Source organism: Lates calcarifer, linkage group LG21 (genome assembly GCF_001640805.2).
Source record: "Lates calcarifer isolate ASB-BC8 linkage group LG21, TLL_Latcal_v3, whole genome shotgun sequence".
In the NCBI taxonomy this organism is placed as follows: Eukaryota; Metazoa; Chordata; class Actinopteri; family Centropomidae; genus Lates; species Lates calcarifer.
This window is the reverse complement of record NC_066853.1, coordinates 23035256-23058206: the sequence shown is the minus strand read 5'-3', so window position 1 is coordinate 23058206 and position 22951 is coordinate 23035256. Positions and strand designations below refer to the sequence as shown.

Below are 22951 nucleotides of genomic sequence, written 5' to 3'. Positions count from 1 at the left end.
GGGATTCTTCAGGTTAGATACACCAAAACACAGTGAAGAAACCACTTCTGAGCAAGTGATATAAAAAAATAATACTACTGTAACATATACAGTGAAAACATGAGAGCATTTATTTTACTCCATATGTGCTTTACAGTATAAATGTCTATTCAGAATGAACCATACATTAAAATTAGCAAAACCTTCAAGCAAAACCAAAAAGTGGAATGTGACCTGCTATATCAGCAATTAATATATATACCCTATATGCCCTGTAGTTGTAAAGTAATAAGGGGAAAAAAACTGTTTCAGTGTACCGCAGTCAATTTTAATAAAGCAAAGAAAAAAAAGGTCCACATCAATAAGTAGAAATAAATCTTACCGTTAAAGTCACAGCTACTCCAATGAATAAACATTAAAACTCAAGGAAATGCTAAATAACGACTGAGTTTGTCATAATGAGTACTGTGGCCCAAATTAGCCTAAAGTGTATTTTCATTGAAAAGATTATTATACACAAAATATTTCTCAAGAATGTTAAATCCAGCACAGCATTTCCAGCTTTGATATGCCCTTTTTTCCTGCAGGCATTTAGGAACACTGGAATTATACAATTCCATGGTATTATGGAATGTAGGAATAAAGTGGCTAAGTGCCGTACAACTCCCCTTGAACTGTTTATCTCTTGTAGATTAACTTGTGAAAACATACAATATTCAAGAAAGAAACTGAATAAGTTTGTAGAAAGGTTAGAAACTGAAGACCTCCAACCAAGATATGATGTACAGTATTATGCATGTTTGCCACTCCCTTTGTGTTCATGAATGTTAAAGACTACATTTAAAAATATGTGGAATTTTAAGACACTATGAGCAGCATAAAAGTGCACCATCTTCAAAAGTGTAAAACTAAAAAACAACAAAAGTACAACCAATTGTTGTACTTTTGTTGTTTGTTGTTTTGTTGTACTTCAAAGTACTGCCAATTCTGCGTCCTTCCTCATTCACCCTCGTCTCCATCTGTCCAACTGTCAACCAGGGCGTCTGTAGCAGGCCCCCTGGTAGGAAGTGGCGTTGACAACACTGAACATGTCTCTCCTGACAAAAGACAGGAAGTTCTTCAGAGGGCAGAGGGGCTGGCTGGCATGGCGGTCGTGGGAGCGACAGAAGGTGGTATGAAATGTCACGTCCTCGCCGTTGTACAGCACCCTGATGAACACTTCCCCATCTTTTGCTTTCGACTTGTCACCTTTGCCAGCTCTCTTCTTCAGCTGACCTTGAGTTGTTGTGGGACTCTTCCACAGTTCAAACACCACTCTTGCTGCAAAACGTGGGAACCTGGCCTCCTCCAGTCCCAGAGCACTCAGCAATGGGGCCATGGTGACGTCATGAGCTGAAGAGAGGGTGAAGACCTCCTCGCCGCCTGCTCGAGGCTGGCGACCAGCTTCACTGCTCTTAGCAACACGTTCCATCTTAGCAGCTGTTCGGTTGAGGTAGGGGTACATGGCCAGGATAGCGTATTTATGATACAGTCCCACTCTTCTCCGATCCACCTCATCATCTAGCTGCTGCCGACGAATCACGGCAAACTGCGACATTGTCAGACATCCACCAGTGCCACTATCTCCCATGGGAATGCATGGGAAAGACAGACCGTGACACAGGTGGCACAGCAGGGAGTCTATGGGGTTTGCAGCTCTGAGCTGGCGGGTAAGCATACCCAAAGTCCGTGCCATGTCCACGTAAGTCCTCTCCAGCTCGGTATCAGCCACTCGAAGCCGATACTGCCTCCTCTGCTCCTCCTCCAGGTACCTGTTCCTGGCGGGGCAGTCGCAGGCCGAGCCGCAGAACAGTGTGCTCCACTGGTGACGCACTGTCAGCTTCGTCCAATCAAAGTCCGGGAGGAAGCCGTAGAGGAAGGCCAGTCCGCTCTGGAGAGTCCGGCTCTTGCCTGTGGTCTCCACCCACAGCTGGCGGGGCGACCAACTGGAGGGGAGGAGATTGTGACGCTTGTAGGCTTGGTGAAGGAGCTGCCCGTTGCGTAGGTGCTGCACCACACCTGGAAAAAGAGAGACAAGATGAAAGTTTGAGTGATAGTTATACCTGATTAATACAACGACTGTCAAGGAGGACAGAGGGCAAAGAACTTTCCAAAAAGGAGGACACTAAATCAACCTCTAAGGCTGACTGTACACCAACTATTGGTCTATGAGTCAAGTTTTGGTTGTTGAGATTAGAAGAAAAATGCCTGGTCTTGGTAGTGAGATCTTCCTGGCCTACCTGTCTGTGTGAGTTCTCCCATCTCACAGACATTGTGGTTGGGCAGACGTGGAACAGAGCCAAGTGGTGACTCCCAGTGGCCACGTCCTCCCTGGGCCATATGACTGATGAAAGAGTTCAGCAGGGGGTGGGAAGGACTCCTGAAGGTGGAGAGGGATGACAATAGATAAGAGACAGACTTGAAACAAGGGTGCACATTACATTCAGATAACCGCACAGCTTTGTTTTAAATTCATACTCAGCATCGCTTATTTCTACTGTTCTGACTTAAGCTTCTCCAGTTTGTTGGAATAAGAAGGTTTATTACAGTGCAGACAAAGATAGTGTCACCTAAACAATATTTATACTGTGTCTCTGTGATATAAGCAGAATAGTCCACTTCAAACCCTGCCATTATGCCAAATAATGCACCACACAGAGGAAAACATCTGCATTTAAAACAGAGGATACAGTAACAGTTCCACACACTGACACTCCACAGCTTCCAGTTAAATCCACAGCTACAACTGAGAAGAGGTAACAGCAACCGTCTCACTGTCCCTGAGGATTAAAGCCTGTATGTCTGACCTATTGGCAACAAACAAATAATATTTTGAGGAATATGCTGGATAGAATGAAGAGCCAATAAAAGTGTCTCTGCTTTAAAACACTGTATCATAGTAGTCAAGAAAACGAACTGCAGCCAATCACCTTGGCAAATTATGTACTTTGTGGATTCTTCGTATATAAGATTTGTGCAGAACAAGGAGATGATTTATGGGTTAGAAAATTTCTAATTTATCAACATAATTCTGACAATTTATCATTTGTCAAGGAGAAAATATTCTGGCTTCAGATTGCCAAATTTGAAAATCTTCTGCTTTTCCTATATATAACAAGCAAAAAACAAGCAATCTGAGGGCGTCACTTGTGCTCTGGGAACATTCACATCTTACACTAGTTTCCACGATTTTTTTAGACCATAAAATCATAAGGACAGGTCCTACACTGAATGAGTTATTGGTCGCTGTAATTGCTCCTCGTCATCCTGGCCCTGATAAATTCCCTTCCTAAACCAATTTCAGTGTAAGTGATGCGTATAATATCCACAGTCCTTGCTCTGTGTAAAAATGCATTCATCTGGAACCAATATGAGAGTTCTGCAGTCTGACTTACAGTAGAAACACAGTGGTTGTACCAACAGCTGTTAAGCAAACTGAAAATTCAACTTTTTATTAGCTGATAATATACATAAAACATAATGATTGTATATAAAGTAGGATATCTACATGCTCAGTATATAATTACATGAGGTATACTCTACCACCAGGTGTCTCTCTAACACTGCTGAGCTGCAACACTGTTCAATATGTGTGGGTGGGAAGATGGAGATATAAAAAGATGAAAGAATTTGTTGCCTTGGGACACACACTTATATAAACACATGTGCGAGCACAAACACATACACACGCTGACACGCAGGGTTGAGGGCAGCAAGAGGAGCAGTCAGTGATCTAATAGATTAGAGATGATTGAAGATTACAGTTTAATATCTGCGGGAGCTGCAGCTCAGATTAAAGGCGAGCACGCACACACACACACACACACACACACACACTGTTTCCATAGTGATCATGGACTGGTTCAGGAACACGGCATAAAAAACGACCCTCTGTCATTACCCTTAAATCACGCTTGTGATTGTTGTTACAGACTGAGCACAGTAAACACAAGCTGGCATCTCCAGCCAGCAGCTATATTATGAAGAGCTACGCCTTCATTTTTTACTACATCCTTTTTTTGCCAAATAAAAGCTTCAAAGCACTACTCTGATTACAGATCTGTAGCCTATTTTTTTATTTTTAAGAACATTGTTTCCTTTTGTTGTCACATTGCATCAGCATCTGTTGTCACCATCTATCCACCCGCCTATCTCTGCATTATCGCACTAATTTTCACTTATATAATAGTATATGCACCACAAGGCACATAAGCACACAGGAATGGTGAAGTGAGTGAAATATTGTGCCCACCAGTGCTCCATTCTGCTCTGTCATCAGCAGATCAGCTTGCTGAGGGGAGTTTGGGACAATCTAGATTTAATTGGCTACGCTGGGAGGCTGGATGTCAGCGGACGAGGACACTAGTGTGGACAAAGAGCCAGCCAAGCTGCCTATTAGGCTGATTGTTGCTAACCAAAGATTACAGAGCCCAATTACATTAGGCAGGGATTATTATCACTGGGAAGGACAGGGAAAGAGATTAGTGAGGAGTGAGGGAGGGATGGAGAGATGAGGAAAAAGAGGTAGGATAAATGAGGGTGTTGAAAATGAGATGGTGCGCTCTAAACTGGTGGAGAAAGCTAGACAGTAAATGGGATGATTGTTGGAGGAGGGAAAAAACCTCGTCAAAGATTGAATTGGTAGAAGAGGAAAGAGAGAGGGGATGTGCCCTGCTGAAGAGAGCTCAGTTAACCGCAGACGGAGACAGTGGGTCGGCAAGCTGGTGCCAGCGCGCACACACACACACACACACACACACACACAACTAAGCTCTCTGTAAGGATCCAGCCCAGGGCATATGCTAGTTGAGATCCCTGTAATTACACCCTGGTCTAAATAAAAACAGACATACCTACATTATTACCAGGACTCAGAAATACAAAATAGGCTTTTAATGTTCCATCTGCCGGCACAATGAGGCACATTTCAACTGCAAATAATCCAAACACACTTTGCTGGGTGCTGAACCCATGCAGCCTCACTGTGGTATCTCAGCAGCATCAACCTTTTAAGAGCTTTCAAACTCTCTACCAACAATGTGTTTGCCTGCTTTCTTGTGTTTGACCTTGTTTAAACTCTACATTTAAAAAAAAGTAAATGCACAACACAAGCTCAGCCCAAACAGAAGGGGAAATGAGGGGAGGAGGGATAGCAGACACGACATCATAAAGGTGGAAATTAAAGTTGATTAAGTTGATTATTACAAAAGATCTGGAATCATGACAAATATGGGTGAATTGTTCTGAAACATAATTCGAACTTGATATGATTTGGAAAATGTTCAGGGCTGGAGTGCACTGGACATAATACTGAAAACATATGTAAACAATATGTAAACAAGAACAGCTTAATTCCACCTATAATTCTTAACTGTACCCAGTGGAATAATGGAGTAAATTGCTGCTGTTTAGTGAATACAAGATGTGGAATTTTTATTCCCCATTAAATAAGAACAAGCCACATAATTCTATTTTCAGTCCACTCTCAGATCACACCAAGTTTGACCATATTTCACTGCTTACTTCCTCTTTTCTAGTTGAAGGGTGGTGTTCATCAGTCAGTTCAGCAAGTGTAGAAAACCAGTGTGTTGTCAGCTTATCAGGGGGTGTGTGGTAGATGTTGAACTTCTTTGGCAGTGTGTGTGGGATGGTGAACATCTTAACAATTCTGAACATCATAAGAGGAGCAATGTACTTATACCACTGTGCTCTTTGTCCTATAAAATATTGTCATTGGCTGCTGAGTAACCATGCAGAATAAAGATGCACCAGATAGACACATCAAGATGATATGTACATGTTACCAAATTTATTGCCAAATAATGTAAATCTGAGAATATAAAATGTAATGTAAAATACAAGACATATAACTGTGTATTATCCATGCTAGCGACGCATCTGTACAGATGGCAATGTTGGTCTGACAGTTAAATTAGGTACAGATAATGGCTCCAAGATAGACCCCTGACTTTTCATGTAGTGCCAACAGCTGGTCAGTGTTTTCAGTTAACCTGTCAAATATCTCCACATCTACTTAATGGACTGACACAAACTTTTGCACAGACATTCATGGTGCCCAGAGAATGAATCCTAATGACTTCAGTGATACCAGACTTACCCTGTAGTGTCACTGCAAGTTTCACATTTGTGGTTTTGAGTGAAATGGTTCAACAACTTCTGAATAGGCTTATAAAGTATATCTAACATATCATAATAAAATATAAGTTTGTCTAGTATTCTGGATTATGATGATGTACCAGCTAAACTGTACTGCACAGTGAGGTAAAGCAGTTAAACCTTGATGCCATGTTGGAGATCTGCTTGTCACAAACCACAGTAAGAGACTGTCACCTGTAGCTCTTTTCATCTCCCTGTGGTTTGTACTGTTCCTTCCTGTATTACTTAAAACTGATCCACTGACTAAACAGTGCAGAATATGTCTGCATCTGGCTGATTAGACCTGTTTTTATTGCAGAATAACAACGCTAGCCAAGCTCTACTAATTTGGTGACTAACACATTTACCATAGCCCCAATACAGCTCAGAGCAATCAGAGAAAAATTAATTAGGAAGATATCTGAAAGTACACGCAAGAACTTCAAATCACAGAGATTGAGAGACACAGCTAAAGTACTGAGAGCTGAACATAGAGTCTTAAAAACTAAATCTTCTCATATCAGTGGCACAGCCACATACAAAGCTGTACAGACAAAGAGGAGACCGGCACGGGTGGGCCCTGGGACCACAGCAGTGTGAAGCAGCTACCCCAACCCCCCCCCACCCCACCCCAGCTATGAGGCGGTCATGGAAACATGTCATTATGGCTTGGCTTGGCAAGGCGTGGCTAAATTCAAACGACCCCAGCCCATGGAAAAACCCTTAGGACAGTGAACGTGGTAAACATCCGTATGTTGACAGTTAACTCAAAGCACCTCTCTAAGTACAGCCTCACAGAGGTGCCAGCATGGATGCAGACTCTTTGTCCTGATAGAGTTTAGAGGTCCCTAAATGATGAAGTTGCCCATGCCCTCTCTGCTTCCTGTTTGCTTATTATAAATCACGATGTTGGGTGAATGCTGACTGTTCTGTCATTGCTGTAACAAAAGGATGATCATTATGCCTGGCATTACATATTTGTGTGGTAGATACCATACAGTTGGTTTCATACTATTATGGCAATACAACACTCTGAGGAGAGTATATTAGAAGGCACCACATTAACAACTAATTTGTTATGGATGTAATTTTATTCTTTGCCACAGAGACAGAGAAATAGTGTTTGCAACATGACTCTGCTTCACACACAAACACAAAGTATTGCATTTGGGAGCTGAGTGCCACAGCCGCAGGCTACAACAGTTGGTTACATGGTGGCCTCCTGCAGATTAAGAGGTGCTTGCTCAAGGGCTCATCAGTGTTTTTTTTCCTCTTAGTTTCTCAGTACATACACACACACAAATAAAAAGGCTGAAATTCAAACATCCAAACCTCCATCATAAGAGGCTTGTGTGCAGGATGGCCTACTTTCAGCTCCAGTTCAAAGATCAAGGGTATTGAAAATATCTAATAATCAAATGTACATGGCAGATCAACTACATCATATCAATCTGTAATGCAACTGAGTGTACACTGTGCCAGCTCTTAAGATTACAGCGAGCACATTCTGTTCAGATGTGCAAAGCTGGTGTGGCTGCAGTGAAAGCCTCATGCAAAATTAATTTGTTGGCTAAATCTGAACTCAGGTACACAACCCAAAAAGGGGATTGGTCACAGGGAATTTATTGACCGCAAGGTCTAAATAAATCATCCAACAGGATGTGGGTGCACACATCAAAACCATCTGTCCAAACTACATTTTGTGGATTGAAAAGTTGTCAGATTTTATCATAACACGTGTATCCACATGCAGCCTTGACATAAATTTAAAGTTTATAATATATAAACATAGAAACTGTGTGTGAGAGTGCTGATTTCAGACTTCTGAAGCTGAAGTACAGAGGCAGGCTGGTTTTTAATTCCTTCCTATCAGGAATTCTCACCTAGCTCTCTGAAAGAGGAGCACAGTCAATGTGAGGAGAGACATAATGCTAACAGTAAAGAAAAGACAGATACAGAAGAGAGAATGAAGCATAATGAATAAAAAAGACAACAATATTAATTTGTGCATGTGTATATTTTCCACCTACATTTCTGAAGGGGCATTGTGCAGCAGCAACAGTTCTGCTTTGCCAGAGCTGCTCAGTGAGGATGTCGCTCAAATCGTCAACTCTGCCTCAACAGACTTCATGCACATGTAAATGTGTTTGTGTTTATGTGTGTGTATTCATCTGCACCAAAGCACAGCAGAACAGATGTAGCAAACCAAATGCACCCGCTATCACTGTCACACACAATGACACTGTGAAACCAAGGGACTGTGAATGTGCATCTGCTGCTAGGGTTTTTGTGAGTTTGAAGCCTGTTTTTTTTTTTTTTTTTCAAATGTAAAAACTAATAATTACTGTTTCCTGTAACCCTTATAAAATACCACAGGAAAAAAATCACCCAGAGCTACTTTGTCTTAAACACACTAAGCTCATTTACTAACAAGCAAGAAGTTTTAATAGGTGGATCTCAAAAGCTGTTGCAGTATTTGGAACTTCAATCTGTCTGACTTTCCAACCCATCTCCTTGTTAGGCGTTAGACAGAGGTGGCTGGGACTCTGCTTGTGAATCCAGCTTAAATCCCGTCAGCATTTTGTGCCCTTTACTCTGACCTGGTTTAATTAAAACTGTGGGCATTAAGCTTTTATCTTCACACCCTAGGATCCAATGAAAAACATAAGAATGCTTTTTGTTAAGCCATTAATCTTCTTTCTTTGATTCTCATGTTCACAGTATTATTTAACTGAAGCATAATAGGACAAACCACACTCAACGTGTTAAAATATAATTATATACATTAGCAGCAGATTAGATTTCTAGGACATCACCCCCATCAACAGTTCATCCATGTTCATACTGTTTTCGCTCACTGATGTATGTATAGACGATTTTTTTATGATTCCATTTCAGGGTAAAATCAGCTTAAAGGCTAACTGTGGCTCATTTGCATCACATGACTTGGTGGGACGAACTTATAAGTAAAATGAAATTCTGCTAACATATCACACAAAAATTCAATGCTATAAGCTTCACAATGGGTGTGTGTACCTGTTAGTGGACAAGGTGCAGTCAATGGCAGGTCGTTTGGTCTTGGGGATGGAGTAGAGTGGGTAACGGTCTCCATGGCGAATCATCACCTGGACAGAGAGTAGCTTGTAGTCGGCAGGACTGTGACCTGTCAGAGGAGACTTTCATCAACATTCATATAAAACTACTACTACGCATTTTTAATGAAGAGAGCGTGTTAGAGGTGTCTAATACAAAATGCAGAGTGTGTGATCGGAAAATGTTACAGTAATTGATCAACCTCTATCTCCCTCAGTTAGACACTAGATTACTAATGTCATAAAGGTATGTGATAAAATCTGCTAACAGTGAACTTGATGAATAAAACTAAGAGATGCTGATTTACATGTAGCATAAAGCAGAATGTGAGATCCTGTGCTTCTTCCTTTAGCAAAGCCACAAATCCTTTGTGGTCGTCCATCAACCATTAGAATCAAATCAAACAGCCTTTCCATGATAGTTCTTACATGTAAAAACTCAATCATATTAATAAGACTGCTGTTTATCATCACCAAACTCTGCAGTTCCCCTGATCTCTACAGAGATTTTCCTTATCACCCTCATCAGTGTCACTTTCAACCCCAATATAGACTACCTGCTCAGCACCAAACAGTAGACAAACATACCAACAATTAGCTGGTAAACACAGTGGAGGATTTAGCTGATAAAGACACACATATTTTTCTCAGGGGTTGATGGAGACCACATCAGAGTGAAGAGGTAAATGTTGGACTTAAGTTCATCAGGTGGACAGAATCATGAATCCAAATGAATACTGATGTTTCTCTGTTCTCTGCTCAAAGTGCAAAAAATCGAATGTTTTCTAACAGGTTGGCTATAAAAGCTGAAAATGTGACAATATGTCAGTGTTGTGTCTACAGTTTGATTCTGGTCATTAACTATAAAAAGTACATAATTACAGAGATCACCCAAGAGTAGAAGAACAAAAGCAAAGATTAATTGAACAAATCTTGAGGCCATGCCACTTGAGCAGCGGCACTAGAAACATCAAACAAATTTGCTCAATGTCCGTGAGTGCACAGTGTGTGTGTGTGTGTGTGTTTTTAACAGTAAATTAAGAGTATAGGAGAGACCAGGACACTTTGAAAATGAGCATGTCACAGGGAATATATACCCAGCTTAAAGGAATAGTTGTTCGTGATTGATTTTCAATAACTTCTAATCTAAATCTAACAGAAGTAATGGATTTTGTTCTCAGGAGAAAAAGCTGCCACCCGGAGATAAACAGAGCAAAGTTCTATTAGCAGTGGCTTGTACAACTTGTCTTGGGCGGTGAAGGATATTCATATGGTCGCCTCGGGCTGTGCTGACTTTTCAGTAGAGGAGAAAAAACAAGGCTCCGTGCTGCTCAGCTGTAGAGAGAGCGCACTGCAGCATTATGGATGATGCAATCAAGTGGAAATTACTTTTGTACAATTAACCCATCCCCTGAGTCCTGACACACTAAATCTGACATTATTACTATATTAAGTATTTATACACTGCCAATCAAATCAGCTGTTTCTGGCAGTGGGAGAGCTGGTGTAAATTAGTTTTTAATACTCTGAAACAGTGATGCTGTGACTCTTGCTGTTGCAAAATTGAAAAGAACTGACTTAGTAAGTTCATTGGCTATTGCTGGTCTCAGATCAGCTCAGATGTAAGTCTTTCAGAAACACAGATGTAACTAATTCATCTAACTAAAGGCTTGCAGTCTTTAGTTAGAATAGATAAATTTTATGTATCGATGTACAGGTCTCACCCTCCCAGGCCTGTTCGGTACGGTTGGGAGTGTTGCAGTAGCCGTAGGCCTCAGATATGGGGTTGGGCTCCTGGGTATGAGGCACTGGGAACACTCTTTTTCTGCTCTTCCCCAGAACAAGCCCAAGCCCTCCGTCTATAGCCTGGAAGGGACGCTCCTCCACTATGGGGGTGGTGGGGATCAGGTTCACTGTAGAAAAAGAGTGTGAAAGAAGAGAGAGAGGCATAAAGAAAATGAGAAGGGATAAAGAGATAAGGCCAAGTGGAAAAATAAGGAGAACAAGACGTAAACCCACTGCATGCTTCTTGCACCAGGTTCCACAAACATGCATGTGCACCCACAATCCTCATAAAATCAAAGCTACTCATCCATGATTAGCTTGTTGTGTTTGTGCTAACCCCAACCCAATAACCTCCTCTTCCACGTCTTCCCAAAATAATACTCATTCAAGATGAAAGAAGAAAGAGAAATCAAGTAGATTTGTCCAGTGCCAGCTACAGTGTCCAACTTCTGCACAGACAGAAGCACAACTTATGCCCACACCTACACAATAATTCCTATGTACAGTGAGAGTGAAGAACTCACATTATCCTCCGGATTGGAAACTGTTGACAAGAAAGATCACACCACGTCGATTATATGGAAGTGGTTTGGTTACCTTGAAAGCGACGAAGCCCAGATTAAGACTGTCTGCAATATATGTCACTGGGCATTACCAACAAAGATGGAAGCGCAACAAATCTTTTCAATCACCTGAAAAGTTTTCCCAGCCACCACACAGAGTGTCTGAAAACGAGGGCTGCAACTGAAAAGAAGCGTGGATATGAGTAATATCTATATCTAATTTGCACCTGTATAGAAAAGGCCCTGCCAAAGAAATCTGAGACAAAAACCTACATTACATTTTTTTGAGAAGTTACCACACAAGTGAATTTTTAATGTTTAGTTAAGGCAGATAACACATGTTTGCATTGGAAATTGTTATTCTATTTATTACTGTTAATAAATTATATTAACTAATGAGATGATATATTGTGATTGATATATCAATATCGTTCAATATGGGGGTAAAAAAATTAGCATAATAAGTAGGATACATGACCAATGGAGAGGAGACAATGAGTGTCAAAATATCATGGCAATCCATCCAATAGCTGTTAAAATATTTCAAACTGATTGGCAGACAGACTAACACTGACATCCTCAGAGCTTAACTGTGAGCTAAAAATACAGAGGAGTGATTTTAGCAACTGATAATATAAATGATATAATATAAATCTAAAACCTGCTGAATGTACAGATTTGAGAAATATATACAGGTAATAACTCATAAAAGTTAAAAAAAAAAAAAAAAAAAGACTGACAGGGCAGTGACAGAGAGCCTGCAATGAAGTAAACCAATGCAACCGTAGTTCATCTCCATGTCAACAGCTCTATACCCCCAAAACCCCTCACTGTTACCAGTGTGTTGCCTGGACACCAGTGACCTGTGAACCTTGGGAGAAATGGTCCAATAGGAGTAGAGGTGTTGTGGGAACTGGAGAGCCCATTCACTAATATCCAATTCTGAAGAAAAAGAAGCTGAACCCATATGCCCCTTTGGCAAGAAGGATGTCCAAATCCTACTTATGTCACCCACACGCACACACACACACAAGCACGCGTACATACACACACACACACACACGCACACACACATAGAGCAGACATTCAGTCTGCCTGATCATAAAACACAAAGAGCTAATGGTTTCTCATTGCTTTAACAACCCTCAAACTTAAATCACCTACTCTGACAGTGAGAGTATTGTCCATATGGTATTACACACTGTCTATCTCTACTGTTCACAGTCATATACAGTTTTCCACTTTTAATCATCTGAGTTGGGCTTACAAAGGCCACAGAGTTGCAGGCATTTTGTGTAAAATATTCAGTTATGTTTGTAGTACAAAATTGCTATGTTGTTGATCGTTTATGTAATGTTAACCCTAAAAATAATTAACAGATTCATCTGGAACAGGAGCATTTAGTTAGTTGTAATTACTTGTTGTTTTTCAAGCAAAGTTGCTAAACAATTGATGGTTTCAGTTTCTCCAGTGTTGCTGTTTTTCCTTGTCTAAGATTTTAGCAAATGTGTCTCTAAATTGTCTATCTTAGTTAGTTTTGTCCAACCAAAACCCAAATTCCAAGACATCACCTTGTGCTTCAGGCAACTGTGATGGGCATTTTTCACAATTTTCTGGCCTTTCAGAGCCCCATAAAATAATCAACAGATTAACAGATTATGAAAATAATAAGCAGTTGCAGCCTAAAAACAGTGAGTCCATTACTTACACAATCAACCTACATGGGGCCTCATGAATGTTTAAGTAAAACTACCACAAAATGCAAGTGAATTTGCAAAATGTACTAGGTTTATTTTTTTGGAAATTGTGAGACAGAAATGTTCAGGGTAAAGTATAAAGCAGCTGTGTCTGAGGCTGCCTACATCTACAGGATATAGATATTCACTTCTGCAGTCGTTCCTCAGTTCTGTCTCTTCAACAGTGAGACGTTATTGCATCACTTTATCTCAACAGCCTACACACTTGAAGCACAAGCTGTATAGTATAAGTAAGTAAGTATAGTAGATAAATACAGGACAAAATGATCTCAACCGGGACTAGTCATAAAACAACAAAGAACAGTCTCTCAGCAAGTGACTGAAGAAAGCAAACTTCAAATTCTAATTCATGAAAAAACTCTAGTCAGGATCAAGCGGGCACAAAACTCAGTCAGAAAACAGACACAATGAAAGCTGGATAAGCCAATGTCCAAACAAATTATACTTATCATTTATCACTGGGGAACTATACCTAGAACTGCACAGCAAGATATCTTTCAGGTTAAATAAGTGATCCAATCCATGAGAAGATCCTCTCTATTTCTTAACAAGCTATTAAGTCTTCATTAAAGGAGATATGACTTTCTATATGAAGATTTCTGCAATAACTCACCACTGATGATGAAGAATAGAAGGTGCGCAGCGACAGCAGAGACCATTTTGACGACAGCTCAGTAGCTTGAGGTCCAGCCACACACTGTGGAGCTCATTCAGTACCACAACCTGGCCCCTTCTATGCTCTGTGGCTCATACACTGCTACCCTACTCCCCCACCTCCCAGCTCCCCGTCTACATACACGCCTGTTTGAACTAACCAAACTTTTGGAGGCGAGCTCAGTCACAGTTGCCTACACAATGGGGCTTTTGTAACTGGCTGCCCAACACTACCAACTGCATACACAGCAATGGCACACAGAGTATACTGTAGCACACACACACACTCACAGCACAAATTCATACACCCACACTAAATGTGACTGGAGTAAAAAAAGTTTAGGACTTAGAATGTGTCTCCAACTTTCCATCCCCCTACATGAGATCCTGCAAAGGCAACAGGAGGCTGTCAGAAACAAATGGGACTCCTCGATTTGACACTGAGAAATGTCACACATCTCTTCATCTTTATGCTTGAACACTATGTATATAAACACAAACACGCACCCATCCTTACCAACAAATACAGAGCTAAACACAGAAGTTCCTGGTAAATCTCACCTCTGTGTTGGTGTAAACCCATCACTATGCACAGATGCAGTCTGACTTCTACCTGAAGGCAAAGAGGGTGTTCTGCCTCAAAAATGCACACAAACAAATTTGTGTCAGGTATCGCACCACAGTGATTAAGGGGTGAACAGGTACTCACAGAATGTGGTTTGGCCTGAAAATAACAAGGCGTGCCCCCACTTACAGTACCTGACTCCAAAGTGTTCTGTACTGGCAGCACTGTGGTAACCACAGACCTGTGGAAAAGTGTAACAAATATTGATTCAGACTAAGTACTATATGTACGCACGTGGACATGGCTGCTTGCAGCTGCCCATCAAAACAGACCTTGGCCTTTGTGTCAAATGTGTCACAAATGGAAACACACTAATTGCCTCTTGCTCACAGGGAACTAATCAAAAACAAAACTATTTACAACTGAAAACTATGTGGCTTTATAAACAATCCACATGGGCACAAACCTTGTCCGAGCGCGGATTAGGATCCTCCACAACACATTTAATTAAGCACTAATGCTTGGTAATAAAGATAGGGATGTACCGATAAGCTCCTGTTTGCCCCAAATACTGATCTGAATCCTGTCATATGGAGTTTCTGCTCATACAGAGTGAAATCTGACATTATTTTTGATTTATTTCATACTGTTTCACATTCATACCAACTCATCATAATCAAAATTAAACTGACAGCTAACTCATTGATTGGGCTGTTTTTGTGACTGTCTTACTGCATCATCAGCTCTACAATGTGTGCAAATTAATTTGTTATGACTGACAGCATCAGGAGGACAATCCCACATTAATCATGCTAAACATCTTAAATAATTATACTGAATATTGTATAATTATATATTTAAGCTTCCTGAACAGCACTCATATTGTGATTGTCTCTCAGTGTGTTTCTCCTATGATACACTGGCGACTTGCCTGGAACTCTAACTAAATGTATCCTGGGATAGGTTTCAGCCAACACAATCTTGCAGAGGATAAGTAAGGTCAGATAAGTGACGTATACTTCAGAATTCTATGTTTGACAGTTGATCCAACTCTGCATTAGGAAAATACAGCTTCCATCACAGTTTGCCTTTAATGTTTATCTATAATATTTTATTAGTGTCCTATAGTATTTTGTGCAATATCCATGATGAAGAGAGTCACTGTAGGAATGTTGGCAGGGAGGACTGAACAGCTCCCCTTTGCAGTTTCATTATGTAAAGTCAGACTCTCAGCACTACTCTAAATGCTATTTGTCATGCATTTGGAGTGAGCTGGCTGGCTAACAGTGAAATTCAGTCTCATCAAAATACATTATGTTGTTGTTTTGAAAGGTACTAAACACTTTCATTTACAAAACAGGAAAAAACTGCACAGATTCACATTCAGGACATGAAGTGCTTATATACAGAAACGGAAACATACTGTCCACCCCAGGTATTTTCCACTATTCCACTATTTTCCATCACACCCTGGAGTCAGGTGCTGAAATACTGAAGCCATTTTCACATATAAACTGTGGACAATGACTGGAGAATCAGGTTTGGACGCTCTCTGCTTTTGCTTTCACGCATGCAGCTGCACACAGACGGGGACAGCCCATGTGAGACGTGTTCTCACCTACTGGAAATATTCTGTTTGGTTTAGGTGAAGGGAAGCGCCTGCAGGTAAAATATGCAGGAGACCAGGTCTGAAGTAGACAATGTCATCAACATGCCCACTCGCTGTGCACTTCTCCAGAAAAATTACCTGCTGTGAAGTGACAGGCTCTGAAAAACAGACTAAAATGAATTAAAAGGATTATTATTAAATGTGTGGGTCAACAGTTGCTGACACACAACTCTTTCCAGTACTTTTGAAAGAATGGAAGATTACAGACTGTTAATAATCGTGGCAGTTTTAAGGCCAATTCATGGTTTAATTCTGTCATCTGCCCACGTCTGTTTGGACTTCTGTGTGGACGTCTGGGGTTAGCCCAAAATTTGTGCCCCTGTGGACCATCCACACTACAAGCATGCCGACTGCACATGCAGAAAAGCAAACCAGATCCTTGCTATTGTGCAGTTCTTCTTGCTGTTAGGAGGTTACCATTATGTTCTGCTGCACATATGTTAAATGTGTCCATGTTCACATGATCACAACTGTGTGTTTGTGCAAGTCTACAGCTGTTCATGTCTACCCAGAAGTCTGATCAAGACTTTAATGCTAGCAAGGCAATTATAAAAACAGAAGTAGCTGTTACACAACTGATTCTGTGTACAGAATATATTTATATTAGATTCATAAGTAACATTCAGGTAGCCATGTTTCCAGTTCTGTTATATCTGTTGGTGCATATCTGTCCTTACTGTTGCTAAAAAATGTATCCAGATTTTGGTTTCAGACCCAACTCTTCTCTGAAAGTATACCATCTCTGTCACTGCCAGCACAGAGATGATTGGTCCAGTTCAACAGTGAGGGTGGACATTGTAGGAAATGGGAATGGGAGGAATGTGGAGAAAATAATTTGCAAAGTCCCTGGAGCTCTGCTTATCTAACACTTGCTGATGGATTATTGTTTTGGAAATGTCGTAAAAAATTAGGTGAGAAATTTTCACTATTGTTGAACTGTCAAACAGTTTCAAATAGCTTTTCAGATGAAGTACATATAGACCATAAGTGTTAACATTTACATGTCCTCTCCCTCAAAAATGCCAAATCCCATTTCTCTTTCTGGCACCATGCTTAGACCTCATTCCTCACAGGCAACCCGCCTTTCTATTTCTAACTTCATATCCTCCCATGATATTCACCTCTCACTGTGAATCACCGACTCTCCTGCAGCACTTAACTCCCATCAAGCTCTGCCTCACTTTTCCCTTCACTCGTTAACGTAACAAAAATAGTTCACTTTTCCTGTGTTTCAGCCATGTTAATTCCCACTGCTGCAGTTGTCCTCTCCACAGCCATCCTCGTTTTAATTTCAGGCTGCCTGGAGCCAGAGAGAGGCATTTACTCTGCCACTGACCATCATCCATCACTCATTCTTTCATGGTAATGGTCAACAAACAATAATAAACACGTGGACGGGCTTTTCTTAAAAGCAAGATGGGTAAGACAGAGACCCGGAATAGAGTGCGGACGACGACGTAAAATGATTTGGGAGTGATGAATAGTAGAAAAGTGGAACAAAAACATAAGCTGACCATCTATTAAGCATGAGGAGAAATCCTGTATGCTTTCATCCCCCTTGCTTCTCCTGGATAATGGCTCAAATCCGTCTCTTTGTGTGATGAATAAATGATGACAGTAGCTTTACTTCAACTGTACAATCAAAAAATAAAATAAAATAAAGTGAGGGCAGTTCTGAAAGTGAACATTCCCACAAGAAACAATGTCCTTTAATTAAGAAACCACCTAATCAAGTACAGTTTCAGTGCCGAAAAGATACTATCAAATCTCAAGGACAGGCATGTATGGCACGTATATCCACATGTCTGGAGTCACAGAGGGGTGGTTTCACTCATCATAGTGTCTTTTGCTGCCTCTGAGTGTTTCACAAAAGGAGAAGATTGCAGGGCAGGAGATGAGAGTGAGTTTGAAAGCGAGGCATTAATAATAACCTCCTTTTACACGGTTATTCACACATTATTATCTGGATAAGAAGGGAGGGAAGGTGTGAGGGCTGGAAATATAAGTGTGTAATGGTGGGGGGGGGGTCACAAAGTGCAAACATTAGATAAATACAAGTAATAGCCCACTTGCACTCATCTTCTTTTTTCACACATTACATTCTGATCACTTATGGTATTTAAGGCAACAGAAGAAGAGAGATGAAGAAGAGCTGAGCGCTGTCAGTATCCCAAAGCTTACACATTTGATGGCGTAGTATCCTAAAAAAAAAAAGACGATGAGGAACAGCTCAGAAAATTCTGGCAAAGATGCGGTCTAAAATACCCAGCTCTGTCACAGTGAATTTCACTATAATCCTGTGTGTGCAGGGGTGATTTATGCCAGTCTAATCCTATATGCTTGTCCAGACACAAGCATATGATCACCCAAAACACTTCCACTGCATTAGGTTTTTCAGGAATACACCACAAAGTAGCTTAATCTTACACATTTTCTGTCCAAATACTAATTTCAATTTGTACCACGTGCCCCGCCTGCCTCGTCAGCCAGTGTTTTTCCAATCACGTCTCTGAGGCTTGCAAATCACATCCAGTCCAGGGGAGATCATCTCCTTTTACTGAGCTGTGGTTTCCTCGCATTCACTGTGGCTGTCTATAGCACAATGTCTAGACAATACCTACAGGAGGTGCCAAACAATGACTTGATGGGGAAAAGACACAATTCTGTACATCTAGACATTCCACAGCAGATGTGAGAGAGCTGCTGCGGACTCTCTGAGGCTTTCAGAGCATCCAGAGGCACGCTGTTGGTGCTGGATATTTATAGAAAGTCTGTAGAGGATTCCTCTTTGTTTTGGTATGAATAGGGCCTCTTGAATGGGAAATCAGTTGGAGGAAATGCATGTATGAACATGAACACACAAGACCTGCTCGACTGAGCATGATTTTAGCATAGACTTAGGCTCCAGAGAACTGATGTAAAACAGTAGAGCACAAACACAAACAGTGCACTTACAGAACTGAAGGCTCAAACTGATGATGGCCAACGCTGCCCCGCCCACCACCACCAGGAGGAGGAAGCGGTTGCGAGCCAGCATCTTGTCATGTAATTGGTCCGTGACCCTGTCCCTCAGCCATCCAGACCACGGGCCATCCCAGCTGTCTGGAAACAAAGAGTGAGTGAGCTCATGGGACAGAATTTCCTTATTTACCTTAAAAAATATGATCTTAGTTGTTTTGTTGGACAGAATAAACAAAGAATCTTGGGGCTCTGGTGCTCATGATGAGCAAAAATTGATAACGCTCACTTGTGAAAATGCTCATTAGACACAGCCCTTGCTCTAACACAGGGGGTTCCTGGCATTTCAATTTTTTTTAATTCAAAGACAAGTGTACAATGTCTGTGTGTTCAGATTTCATTTAGTTAGGAGAGAATATGGAGTGTAATTTCTAATGAAAACTGCAGCAAAATCTCCTCCATTGCCTGCTGAATGCATTAACTAGTGCACTGAACAGCAATAACTAACTCCCTGAAGATTTTAAAATACTGACACTGACCTGTCCCTTTCACCTCGTGCAGTATCTTTATCTCGTGTTTGAAAACATCTGCTAAATATCTCCTCTACAGACAGAGAATAGATGAGGGCAGTCAAATATATCAAAAGAGATGGCAGCAGACCTAAGAAAAGGAATCAAAGCTAAAAATCTGAGGTGTACATACACAAATTATATTTCTGGTGCGCTTACACTGCGTCCACCAATCTGACTAAAACCAGGACCAGGAAAATTACCTAAGAAGTTCACCAATGGAAATTTATAGTGATGCACCAATCCAACCAGTCAAACATGTATTGGCAGCAGTAGTGATGTTATAAAGTAGCCAGACAGAGCCAATTCACATTAAATGCAGCAGTAACCTAACATGCCTAAAACTACAGCTTCCCGGATGCACTTCATTTAAATCCTTGTCAATGTGAAAGAAGCAGCATGCCTTTATTGCAAAACTGACAGTGGTGGTGATAGTGCCATTTGTAGTTAGCTAATGTTATGAGAAACTTCTCCCACGTAGTTCTCGTTTTTGCACTTTTTGTCAGTAGGTTTTGAAACTTTGCAGGTACAGAAAACATTTCATCAAAGCATCAACAACAACAATATACGTAACAATATCAACAACATACTTGGAGCAGCTGAGTGCTTTCATACGGTTCAAATTTCAAGATTTCAAGCAAGAGCACACACTCAGGTAATATAATTTAACCAAAATCAAAATATGCTATCAAACTGTTAACACTGACTCACATTATCTTTCTTAGCTTTCCAGTGTCACATGCATGTACAGCACCATGACAGTCTGCACCATTTTCCATCATAAACCGACCAGTCAGTCATACAAGTCCATGCATAATCAGTGTAAGGCCAAACGGCTGGAAACAGGGGAGGAAGAACAAACTAAAACTGCAGTAAATGTAGCCCTACACAATGAACCCTACCATTAGACAGTCTAAAAATACTGCCAGTCCGGCCTGCTCAAGCCTACGTCTAACTAAGGTACAGTAAAACGATGCTTCGGGCAGAACTGGACCAACGAATATGCTCCTCCTGACCCACTTCACTGCGCCTGCACACACTAACCTGAAGCCTCAGGATGCGTCACACCAAATTCCAGCCAAAATACTGGGAGTTCACGGGTGTGCAACTTACCTGTAAAAAGTTTTAAAAAATCAAATATTTCTTATGTCTTGGATGAATGGGGGGGCCACTGGTTGGTTCGGCATGTATGTAACTCAAAAAAGGACAGTTATTTAAATGAAATATCAACTTTAATCCACATCTGTCCCTGTTAGCTGTTAAAACCCTTGGCAGTGGAGAAGCACTGTCGGATAAACAGGGATATATTTGATTATTCAAAGGGGCTATTTTATATTTTGTTTGAAAGTCAAATTAAAGCCTGCGTTCTATCAATACTCAAACACTCTGTTATATCACTGGTATAACACTGGTGTATGCGTTTGTCAATAAGCAAAGCTAAACTGACTTGCCAGAATTTTAAGATGAACAAAAATGTGTAGTTGCCACTCAGCTGGTTAACTAGTTAGCTAACTGTTAGCTAGCTCCTAACATTCATTAATCTTGCATGCCGGTTGAACAATCCCACTGACTGGTTTATGAGGAGCACTACACAGGGATCTATTGCCAGTGTCGTGTACTTAAATGTAACGCTAGACTTGTAGTGACTTTATTTTTCGCTACTTGTTGCTCCCATGTGCAGTACTCGGAACAAGTTATCGTGTTCGTGTGTCGCTTTGTGTTGCTATTCACGGAGCAAGCAACCGAGCCAAGAAATTAAAATGCCACATCAACAATAGTGCTCGCTGCAGTGGACGAGTGAACACACATTAAACGCGCACGGCGGAACACCCAAAATACTCTACAAAAAAGTATTTATTGCATTTTTCTTACCCGTTGGAACTCGATCTCTCAGAGCCACATAGAGCCGGGTCAAACACTTGAATCCGCCGCTTCGGTTTCTCCTGTACGACCGACCGCCAACGGAGTGGCAGAGACCGGCGTAAAGTTACGCATAATATAAAGCAAGACGTCCTGTGGTAGCTTTCAAAATAATAGTTTCTATATTGTTATGTTTTTCTCATTACGTTCAACATTTATATGGCTGTTCTTTTAAACAGTTTAACATCTATGTTAATTTAAACTCCAATTTTACGTCAGCTATCGTGGACACAAAATTTGGGATATAAATCTCCTCAACTGCAACACAGGACATCAAAATCTATAATCCTGCAAATGTTTTATTTATGGTACATTCACTGATACTTGTAATTAAAAATCTTTGGTGTAAGATCCTAATCGTTACACCTGATAAACATGTCTGGGGGAGTATATAAAAAAATAATGAAAAAAAATGAAAAAAATAAAAATAGTTTTAAACAACATAAAGACTTACTGAACACTGGAGCAGTTGAAGGATAATTTACAGTGTAGCAAATAGAGATGAATACAATTTAAGCAGAAATCTATGAACAATAGATGCAGGATGTCAGGCTTTATTTGTGGAACACGGGCACCTTAGAGCCAATACCCTTTTATCTTGAAAGCAACATCCATTATTTTCCGGTATAGTTTACTTTAGATTTCTCTTTCTAACTTGACAGTTGTGGAACAGCGGGTCTAGCTGGCTGGTTTGAAGACAGTCAGCCCAGCCAAAATCCCAACCTCACTGCCCCATCTACTGGACTGCACACAGCAATGCAGATGTTGCCTTCAAGGCCACCTCTCTGTTAACTATTGGAAGTGGTGTATTGTTTCTGATAACAAAAATATCAATTTCAGAAAATCCTGTGTATAATATCAAATTAAAACAAAACACAATTCTTTTATGTTTCCATTTGTTCCTCTTTTTCTAGCCCTGGTACAATTATGCTAATAGCTCAGACACTGGGGCAGCATATATGTAGGACATGAGGACCTTTCATCTCTATTACCAAATGCTGACTTTAAGCAAAACTTAATCATGTGACTTTCCCAAAGCTATATGGTGTTGCCATTGCTTTCTTTATCATCACTGTCAGCAGCAAACTCTTCTATTTGTACATTAAACTGTGTGAATCCCCTTCACACATTTCCGCACACCACTTTTGAAAGTGCAGTATCTTATTGAAATTTAACAACTGATAAAATCTGCAGAAACCTGTAACCTGTGAGTATTTTAAGCCCCCTGATGTGTTCAAACCACTC

General features: G+C 40.7%; 1 protein-coding gene across 3 annotated transcripts; it reads right to left on the bottom strand.

The window, feature by feature from the left end:
• Window positions 1–87: 87 nt before the first annotated feature.
• pxylp1 (2-phosphoxylose phosphatase 1) lies at window positions 88–21762 on the bottom strand. 3 transcript variants are annotated; one of them, XM_018684103.1, is made up of 6 exons: window positions 21659–21762; window positions 19215–19361; window positions 10991–11179; window positions 9211–9337; window positions 2259–2398; window positions 88–2037 (listed from the first exon to the last, which is right to left on the bottom strand). In XM_018684103.1, the coding sequence occupies exons 2-6, from the start codon at window positions 19294–19296 to the stop codon at window positions 1010–1012; spliced, it is 1566 nt and encodes a 521-aa protein (XP_018539619.1). In that variant the 5' UTR covers window positions 19297–19361; window positions 21659–21762; the 3' UTR covers window positions 88–1009. The 3 variants fall into 3 exon arrangements, with proteins under 3 accessions (XP_018539619.1, XP_018539620.1, XP_018539621.1); XM_018684104.2 differs by having other exon boundaries at window positions 19215–19357; XM_018684105.2 differs by lacking the exons at window positions 19215–19361; window positions 21659–21762 and adding an exon at window positions 13985–14208.
• Between the last annotated feature and the right edge of the window lie 1189 nt (window positions 21763–22951).

Bases quoted from the DNA above. Each gene is read 5' to 3' on its own strand.
- pxylp1 (XM_018684103.1), bottom strand. From the start codon at position 19,296: ATGCTGGCTCGCAACCGCTTCCTCCTCCTGGTGGTGGTGGGCGGGGCA. The intron at 9,338-10,990 runs GTGAGACCTGTA...CTCCTCTGACAG, and splicing joins TACCGAACAGGCCTGGGAGG to GTCACAGTCCTGCCGACTAC. The intron at 2,399-9,210 runs GTACACACACCC...CTCCACCTTCAG, and splicing joins TGCACCTTGTCCACTAACAG to GAGTCCTTCCCACCCCCTGC.